This window comes from Pinus tabuliformis, chromosome 1_2, assembly GCF_031772625.1.
Source record: "Pinus tabuliformis cultivar Carrire ecotype Pingquan chromosome 1_2, CPIR1, whole genome shotgun sequence".
Lineage (NCBI taxonomy): Eukaryota > Viridiplantae > Streptophyta > Pinopsida > Pinales > Pinaceae > Pinus > Pinus tabuliformis.
In genome coordinates this window covers 1,123,997,330-1,124,007,684 of record NC_142298.1, presented here as the reverse complement: position 1 = coordinate 1,124,007,684, position 10,355 = coordinate 1,123,997,330, and the positions used below count along the sequence as shown (strand labels likewise).

General features: G+C 36.4%; 1 protein-coding gene across 1 annotated transcript; it reads right to left on the bottom strand.

Moving 5' to 3' along the window:
- Positions 1 to 9,220: 9,220 nt before the first annotated feature.
- On the bottom strand, positions 9,221 to 9,850 carry LOC149210094 (uncharacterized). The gene has a single exon (XM_089398866.1). It carries the CDS (start codon positions 9,848 to 9,850, stop codon positions 9,221 to 9,223), a length of 630 nt encoding a protein of 209 aa, XP_089254992.1.
- Positions 9,851 to 10,355: the final 505 nt, after the last annotated feature.

The following is a 10,355-nucleotide window of genomic DNA, read 5'->3' as shown; positions in this document are numbered from 1 at the left end:
TGCACCAATAGTAAGATTGGCCTTTTCTATTGTCTTGTGGAATTTAGAAAATATTTTGACATTGTTCCTACGACTAAGTTATGGAAGAGGCTAGTCCCTCTCAGGTTGAGGGTTGTTGTGACTAGGTTGTATGAGAATGTTATTGCTAATATTAATACCACTAAGATTTGGTTAAAATTAATTAATTGAAATATCAAAGTCAAGAAAGGGTGTCCCTTATCTCCTACCCCTTTTTGCATTTACATTGATAAGCTTGAAGAGTATTTAGAAGATGCACAATGTGTTGGCCCAACTCTCATTGGTATCGTCATAACTCTTCTCCTTTACATTGGTGATATTGTTCTTTTGGAAAGGATCCATGATGATCTTTGCAATCAATAGAAAATCAGCTAAGATTTTTGCTCCAAGATGGATATGATTGTTAATACTGACAAGACTAAAGCCATGATAATTAAATCCAAAAAGTTTACCTACAACAGTTTCATTTACGGTAATAGCTACTTGGAGGAAGTTCCATCATAAACATATTTTGGAATCAACATCAATCATCAACTCAATATGAATTATGGCATTGAGAAAAGGATAAGTGGAGAGTGGAAAACTTGATATGGGATTGAAAGTAATTATAAGGTCACAAATCTTTGGATTTGGGATAAAAAACAATCACTCTTTAAGACTCTTGTCACCCATGTTATTTTATATGGATGTGAGGTTTGGGGTTGCATTATATCTAGAGAATCATGGGGGAAGACTGAGTAGATACAAAATAATTTTATGACCTACAACCTCAAGATTAGATTATATGCTTCCTATCCTATCCTCTTGATTGATGCTAGCATTTCCCATATTCAAAGCATTAAATCTAATAAATTTCCTAAAATTTCTTCTTACTCTATCCAAAACCCTCATCTTCAGCTTAAGCGAGGATGGCATATGATGCTCAATCTTGGTTAGACCATTCAGGAATAAAGGAGGAGATCATCTGGCAGAAAGGATAATATTAAAAATACTATTACTTCCAAATTTAAGGACAAGTTATGGAAAGATAAAGAGTTAGAAGGAAAAGGGAAACTAAGATGTTATAAGGAGGTGACCAACCCCAATATTGAAAACCAAAATGATTTATCTGTCTTGACTAGTGTTAAGAAGAAAATGAACGTTGATAAGATAAGAACTAATTCTCATGAGCTTCATAGTGAAACTGGGCATTGGTATACTCCCAAAATGACACAGGAAGAAAGATTCTATCACCTATGTGATACTAAAGAAGGTTGATGATGAAACCAATTTCTCTTGGATTTCCCAACTTATAGTCAAATCTGTTCTAATTTTCAAATATCCATCACACTACCAACATTCTTGACCTATTAAGGAACCACACATGATCTGGGAATGTTTCTCTCACTTCTCTTCAAATATAGAAATAATATGTTAAATAATTTCAATTGATTTCTTACCTTCTTAAGGTTCGATAGACCATATTGTTCTTAGTGGATGTTAATCATCGTCATAGTCGTCATCATATCAAATTTTGTTATCATTAATAACAATTATTATTATTTTAAATAAAGTTATAATATAGTTAATTCTTATGATTTTTTTAAATTTTATTAACTTCAAATATATAATGACGTAAGTTTTTTATGCTTATTATGGATTGATGTCTATCGATGTTTACCAACCATTTAATTTATATGGTTGCACTAGTTATAAATTTATTTCTTAACATAAGTTAAAGAAGTATACTTAATGAATACTATTATAAGATTTACTTTCTACAACATCAATTACCCATCCAAAGAAATAAAACATGACAAGTTCTACTCTACCTTGTACGAATTTCATTATTCACATGGTAATGACATTCTATCCATGCTAAGGCTCATGAAACCTCCAAGAAAGCCCTTAAGTTGAAGCAAGCCAAAACTAGGGTTTTTCTTTTATGAAAACACCTACGGAAAGAAATTTTATGGATGAAATTGAAGTGTATACCCATTAAAAGGATATATATTGTGGAAAATGAAATCTCCTTGATGTTTATTCTCTTCAACCACTAAAATTCTATTTTCCTAGGTATTCACACAAAGCCCTACTTTCCTACTTGGACCTTGAAAGGGCCGAGTTAGGAGAGAGAAATTATGGATAAAAATAGATTATGATCACCAACTAATTGGCCCAATCCCTTGTCCCATGGGAGAATGAAATACGGGATGAAATAAATTAGCCAATAATGTTTCCAAGGAGTCAGAAATTTGATGACCTATCAATAATATTTCAATCATTTACCTATGTAATGGAAAAATGGTTATTCATGGGAGAGCTTCTAGGAGTTCACCACTAGGATAACTCATTACATGTTATGTTTGAGTAATGCACGTAATATTCATCTAGATATAAATTCAATTAATCTTCAACAAATTAGGTCACAATTTAACATGACCTAGAATCAATTATTCCATATATTAGAGATAGAGAAACAAATTTTCAACAATTAAGAGCACTTACAAGATAAGATGCAAGATTTCCATCCATTATATCAAAGAATAGCTCCAAAGAATATTGAGTATCGGCTCCAAATATCAAAATGCTTCAAAGATATCCAATTCATCCATAAGAGAACAAGTATGAATTCCTCTAATGAGGTCGAAAATCCAAAAGTTGTGATTATGAATTACAACAATGATCTCTCCTCTATTTATATGAGGAGTCATAAAATCAATTTTAGCCTAAAAGCCCATAGAAATTATAAAATAGTGTGCAAGAAACATCCTAGGTCACAGACTGATCTAGTGGCCTATGAAAACATAAAAATATCCACATGTGAGGGACAAAATGATGATGTCATGCTAACATAGGACATTTTAGGGCCAACATTGAGGGAAAATGGTGTCAAAACAAGGGTAGAAACCCTTTAAAATAACTATCTAGGGGTTGGCACCTCAAACTCTGTCATAGTCATCCAATGGATCCTAGATTTTGGTTTGGGGCACAAAACAAGTCTCATGGGTCTCTTGGTGGTGTGAATGCCTATTGTTTCTCCAATGTTGAAGGAATTAAAGATGGTTCTAGACCTCCCATGTCTCAAGGCATGATACAAACCTCATTAAGGATCTCAATCAAATGGATGACCCTATAGTACTACTGAGTTGGCTAGGGGCATGTTGTTTCAAGTACATTATAACATAAATAATATAGGAAAAAATGTAGGAGCTTTGTGGGTGTTGAAGGTACCCATGGATACAAACGATGCACTACAACTTTGTGTAGTTAAATGGTTATTAATGCATCACTAGCGGGTGTCAATGCTCTCCTCCGATGGAATTGGCTCCCAGTTAAGTTATCTATCCCATCATGAAACCACCTTTCAATTACCCTTAATATCAAGTGTTGCAAATTTCACCATTAGGTACATTTAATCATTATTGCATCTAAGTGAACTAGGACTGAGAGAAATGGGAAAATTAACACTTCGTTTGAGGATTCTCTTCCCAAATTGTGGCCTTAGTCACATAATAATGTTAAGTCCTTAGCTAGGAGTGGTTAATATATGATCCTATTAGGTGTTATCAACCCCCAAGGGAAACTGACATGTCCTTGGTCCACCCCTCAATAGATAGGTTCCATATGAATAATGATGGAATGAAGGGGAAACGACTTCATGGCCAAGCGTCATGGTAAATAGGGAATGAATATGATGGAGTACCTCATCTTAGGTGTATTGATGTGAGGAAGGAGAAGTTTTGGATGCATACATTACCTCAACCTTTATTTTTCCACCCCTATAAATGCCTTTTGATTTTTATTGATTCTTCTTTGTATTACTACTCATAGCTCAAGGAATGAGAGCTTGGTTTGTATGATGCATAGTATATTTCGTCACCTGTATCCCTCACTAAGTAGGGGGGCATTGGTATATTATCCTTGAAATTGATTACTCTACGAAATGGGCCGAAGTGATTCCTACATATAAAGATGATGACGAAACTGCAACAATTTTCATTTTCACTCATGTGATTGCTCCTTTCGGTGTCTCGTTTCATCTAAACGTGCTAAATTAAAAAATACTCTTTCTCTACAGAGGTAGTTGATAACAATTCGATGGCTAGTTTCAAAGATGGAATTTAACATTCAATAAACAATATTGCATCCAAACTATAAACAATTTGGAAATGAGTAAAAACCATAGATGTTTTTGCATTAGTATGGTATGCCCACATTGCTGGAAAAAGCATGGTATGCAAGTTTCCTTTATGAATACCAACTATCCATTTAATCATGTTCGTTAAAAATTTATTGGCCACTTCTACTTAACCATTTTCTTGTGGATAATAAGGAGTAGAGATATCATGTTGTAGGTCGAGTTGTGTTGATAGTTCAGTCATCATAAAGTTACGAAAATGGCTACCATGGTCAATAACAATAGCTTGTGGGACACCGAAAGGAGCAATCACATGAGTGAAAATGAAAATTGTTGCAGTTTCGTCATCATCTTTATATGTAGGAATCACTTCGGCCTTGAGACATGGGAGGTCTAGAACCATGAGTCAAAGCTCAATTTGATAAAAATTGAATCTGCATTCATACGTAGAAGGTGACCTAGTCTTAGTTTATGATCAAGGTCATGACAAGTTAGGTGCAGGAACATTCAAGCCCATGTGGCATGGCCCTTACATTATGAAATGTGTATTAGCTAAAGGAGCCTACGAGCTGGTGGATTATGATGGTATTCCTTTTGGAAATACCAAAAATGGTATTTACCTGAAGAAATATAATGCATAAAATATTTCGTGGAGATTTTCACATATTTGTAGTTTTTAGGTGTGTATTGTTAGAGTCTTATAGTCACAATGATCAAAATTACTCTTTTCACTATTGGTTATAGTCTTAGGTCAAATTATAATGTTTTCAAATTAAATTTGACATCTCTCTTGGTTGGACAATGGTTTTGAGTAAATTTCTAAATGTATAATGTATATGCTACTCTCATTGGAAGCCTAAGGTCATGGTCATCATCACAAGTATCATCAAAAAATCTCATGGGTCTTTTGAGGTCATTTGTTGCACACAGGGACAATTTTACTTCAAAATCTATTTCTGAAGTAATGGACATGAATTTGACAAAAGTGAAAGAGGTTTTTGTCGATCAAAGAAGAAATAACAAGAACCTCCTTCATTTTATGCACAGGTTTTATTATTTGTTAGATATACAGTGATATTTGAGGCTTATGTTCAAAAAATCAAATTTTGAATTTGTTTTATAGTTTTAGTAAAAAAAATTGGTCCGCTTTTCTAACATATGGAAAGGAATTTTGAGAAATCCAAGGAAAGTATTTCAAGAATGAGAAAATATCAAAAACCTCTTTCAGTTTCTTCACTTGTGTCGTGGATTGGAATATTTTACTAGATCTTTACAACCTAGTTTTACAGATTTAAACATTTAATGATTTCATGTTTTAGTCATGATTTTGTAGAACCCATTCCTAGGAGATGGAGATGAATATGCGAAAACTGAGAGAGGGTTCTCTAAAAAACAAGCTAATATAAAAAATTATCCTTCAGGTTTGTAATATATGTCATTATTTAAAAGCAACGAGTTAATATTTGACCCCTATTTTTAGAAATTCGGTCCCTATTCCTAGTAGGGAGTGCTAAATTTAATGCAACTATTTCTATCTTTAGGGAGATGATTGAGATCCACTCCTTTAGTCTAGGGATGAGCTTATTGTATATATTTCATAAATTTTAGAGTGCAAAAGGTTAGACATTAGTGATTTGAACTCTTGGAGCTTGTACTTCATGAGTTTTTGTATAAATTCAAAGGATAGTTGCAACTATTATTCAGGAATTCTTGTGCTGTGAGTTTGTGATAATGTTTTCTCTCTATTATAGTTTTTTTTCCCATAAGAAAAAATCGTAATTTTAATTAATATATAACAAAATTACATGCTGTATATGCCTTAAAAGTATACGTTGTAAGTTGGGGTGAATCGGCCTTCAAAATAAACAATGTACAAAAAAAATCCAAGTGGGAATGTTGATAGTGTATCTGTCAATATATACATCATAATGTTATATGAATATGTATTGTGAGAAAATAAAAATAAACACAAAAAGCAGGCCCATCAGGCCCCTATTCTCTGATGTCCATGTAAGGTCTATGGTAGTACAAGTAGTGGTCCCCATATCTCTACTCCTGAATCATCAATGTACCCCTAGGCCGAACCGCAACCTCCTTGGAAAGCTAGTTGGAAATTTGATTACATTCCCTGTATATATGAAGGAAAACAATGGAGTCATAATGTGCCTTTAAAAAAAAGTGCCTCATCCAAAATATGCCTCAGAGAATATGCATGACAAATAGAAATGTTGTTGAACTAATTGATTATGATCTTGGAATCCCCAAAAGTTTGTAATTTTCTACACTGTTTTTCTAATGCAAATTGAAGAATGTGTCTAAGGGTGATGAGTTCAACAAAGTTGTTGGTTCCATTTCCCAACCCCATATAGGTTTTGTAGAAATGAGTGTCAGATAGGTGAAGAACAACTCCCCCCCACATCCCTCCTCTTGTGCAGAACTATCGAAGTATGCCCATGGAATGTTTTTATCAATAGATTTGGGCATGTGAGTGTGATTGGTGTTGGGAGAATCGTCATCAGGAATAAGGTTATATATGGACTGTACGCGAGCAAAGATAAGGTTCTAGTTAGGTGTAAGGTTACAAAATATAATTTGGTTCCTAGCTAGCCAAATGGTCCATCATATAAGGATGGGTATGTTCCTAGCATTTTGTGGCTTGACCATCGCCCACCAATTGTCCTAGGCCTCTAGTATAGAGTTGCCATGCCATCGAAAATGATTGGGGATTGTCATGAGTAGCATATTCCACAGTTCCAAAGTGATAAGGCAAAGCAAAAAGAGATTTTCTATAGTTTCAAATCTTTGTCTACATAAACAACACCAAGATGGACCATTGAAAGAGTGTTTCATAAGATTATCCACAGTGGGGGATTTGTTTCGGAGCACTGTCCACATGAACAGCTGAGAGCGAGGAGGTGCTTTCAATTTCTAGAGAAGGCTCCACCACCTCTCAAGGACAGGTGGTCGATGCACCGAGTAGATGATAGGGTATCCATCCTTGGGTGTATACTTCCCATGTTTTGCCAAATCCCAGATCATTTCATCATCACCTGTTGTGATCCTGATATGAGATTCAGTGAGTGCATTAATGTATGATTCCCAATATTGATGTTGGTTATCAAGGAGGTTTAGTTGTATATCAGGTTTCCTAGCTTGTGAAAATAGATTATTGTTCTCAAGATCATCGATATGTTCAAGATGAGAGATGCCTGAATTGGTGAGATGTGTGATCAATTCCTGTGGGAGCCTGTATGCGTTGCCACTTCTTGTCCATGAGTCCAAATAAACTCTAACCAAGGAACCTGATTTTATTCACCATGTTAGCTCTTCTCGAATATAGGAAATAGAGTTGAGGACAACTTTCCATATAATTGATATGCATGTTCTACTCCAAGAGGGAAGTCTGATCCAGTCCATAATGCCATGAGGATGGATATTTTTTTTTGAGACTACCATAGTCCATAATATTCGAGATGTGAGAAGATTCCACCCCAATTTAGCAGCAAGGGCAAAGGAGAAATGTGACAAGATTTTTAATGCCCCACCCTCCCCATTTCTTGGGTAGGGCAGTCAGCTCCTAGGGAACCAAAGAAAATAGTCTTCCTTCATGTCTACCTTTCCAAAGGAATCTGCAACATATATTTTGTATTCACGAGAGTATGCCCCTTGGGATCCATGCCAAGGAAATCCAGTATACAAGGGTAGCCTCCAGGACAAATTTTATGAGAACAAGTCAGCCAACTCTTGAGATATATTTGTGATGCTAGATGTTGAGCCTTCACTCGATCTTAGCAACCAACCATATCCAATTTGCAATTTTGTAGTGTTGAGGCTTTAGCTAATACCCAAGATATTTTAGGCCTTCATCCATAGAGTGTAATGTGAAGGAGAACCTATGAAGGGCATAATGAATTTCGTGAGGGGAACATCCAGATGTAGTGATGGTAGATTACTATTATTGATCTCCATTCCTGTGGCTATACTGAATAGTGTCATGACTAAATGTAAATTTGTCAAATCCCCAATACCACCATTAAGAAGAAGAAGGACATCATCTACAAATAATAAATGAGTCAAAGTGCAATTGTTGGTGATCTTGATACCCTGTAGGTGGCCCAATTTGCATTCTTCCAGTATAAGTTTGCTAAGTCCTTCCATGATAAGCAAAAATAGTAGAGGGGAGAGGGGACATCCTTGTCTGAGTCCCCTTTCCAAATGAAAGAATGGAGAAGCCAAGCCATTAATAAGAACACTGAAAGATACTTTAGTTATACAACACATTATCCAATTGATGAATTCCGGAGGGAAGCCTAAATGAGTTAAAATCATTCTAAGATATAACTAGCTTGCACGAGCAAAGACTTTTGAAAGGTCTACCTTAAGAATCATACCTTTCAGTTTTTTTGTCTTGATGGAGTGCATGACCTCCTAGGCTATTCCAATAGCTTCATGAATCTGGCGATCCTTAAGGAAGGCAAATTGATTGGATGAGATGTGTGCAGAGAGGATGGGACGAAGGCGATTTGCAATGATTTTAGCTATGATTTTGTAAATACAGTTGCAGAGCGAGATTGGTCGAAAATCATTGAAGGATTCTAGACAATCAATTTTTGGAATGAGCACTATAAATGTGGAATTGAAAGCCTCATACATGTGACCCGAGGTGTGACCATCTTCAATGATTTTTGGTAGATTCTCTCCGAAAATATCAAAAGAAGTTGTATAAAACTCCACAGGCCATTCATCTGGTCCGGGGCTCTTGTCCTTCTTGAACCATTTAAGTGTAGACTCAAGCTCCCCCATCAAGATAGGCTTGATCAGGTCCTCAACATCCTCCTGATCTACAAAGCGGGGGAATAAACGGGCCACTCTTATGATTTCTGCCAATGAAGCATTGCGGGGTGCCCTGTAGAGATTCCTAAAATGTGAAGTTCCAAGGGAGGCCAGATTTTGAAAAGAATGTACCTGAATTCCCTACTCATTTGTCATTTACCAGATAGTGTTAATAACTCTACATCCATTAGAAAATTTATGATAGAAATTTGTATTGTCATCCCCTTCTTTCAGCCAAATTTCTCTGCTTCAGAGTCTCCACGATTCTTCCATGTCCTTTAGAATTTTATCCCTTTGTGTTACAAGGGAGGTGAGGTGTTCCTTATGGTCAGTAGACAGGTAGCCACGCCCATGCTCATCTTCCAAACTTGCAATCTCAGATTCAATGTTATGAAGGGTTTCATCATCTCGTAGTCTCTTGTTATGTGCCCAATTCATAGAGAGACACTTGAGATTGATAAGATTATGAGCAAACCCTTCCAAAATGTTCCTTCCTGCACTAGGAGGGTTGGCCTTCCAATGGTATGTGACAAGCCAGATGTGCTCAGGATCCTTTAACCATGAAGCATTGAATTTGAAAGGTGCTTTGGGTTTGTGCACATGGCCACTGAATTCAAGATATATGGGCAAGTGGTCAGACATGCCCCCAGAACCAACCCATTGTCTGTAGATATGACACTGTCCTAATAGTCGCTCCTTGATAAGGAAGTGATCCAATCTCCAGGCCAACATTGCATCCCCCGTCCTCCTGTTCCTCCAGGTCGGTTGAGGTCGAGCCAAAGGGATATCAATTAGCCCATGCTCCTCAAGAAGGGCCTCAAATGTGTCGGATAGAGTATCAATCTGTGCATTTTGTCCCCAAGATTCAGCATATCCCATTGAACAATTAAGATCACCCCCCAATATAATATTATCCACTTGGAGGAGGCTGGATCGCAGGAGATGTTCCCAGAAAGTTGTCCAATTATGACAAGGACCATAAACATTGATCAGCCTAATGTCAAGATATACCTCAAATGAAAAAATGCCTGCCCCTATGTTACCATATCCACCCAAATGTTGTTCAATTTGATCAGCTTGGGATCAAGTAATAATGTTATTCCTCTAGATCTCCCATTCATATCCAAGGCATGGAAATGGAATCTAGGGATCATTGCTTCGAGTGATGCGATGATGTTCTCATCTAACCCAAGTGTTTCTTGAAGAAAAATTACTTTCACCTTCTCTATGTACAAGAGTCTGCGAAAGGCTAGTTTTTTGGTAGGAATAGCTAACCCTTCGCAGTTAAAGGAGAGTAGCTTCATGAGGGGGAGGATACCGGGGTATTCTATGCTCTAAGAACCTGTTCAATGGTGAGTTGGAGACCAACAACTACATCCATACT

What these genes read in the sequence shown, in the direction of transcription:
- LOC149210094 (XM_089398866.1), bottom strand. Translation starts at nt 9,850, where the DNA reads ATGGGATATGCTGAATCTTGGGGACAAAATGCACAGATTGATACTCTA.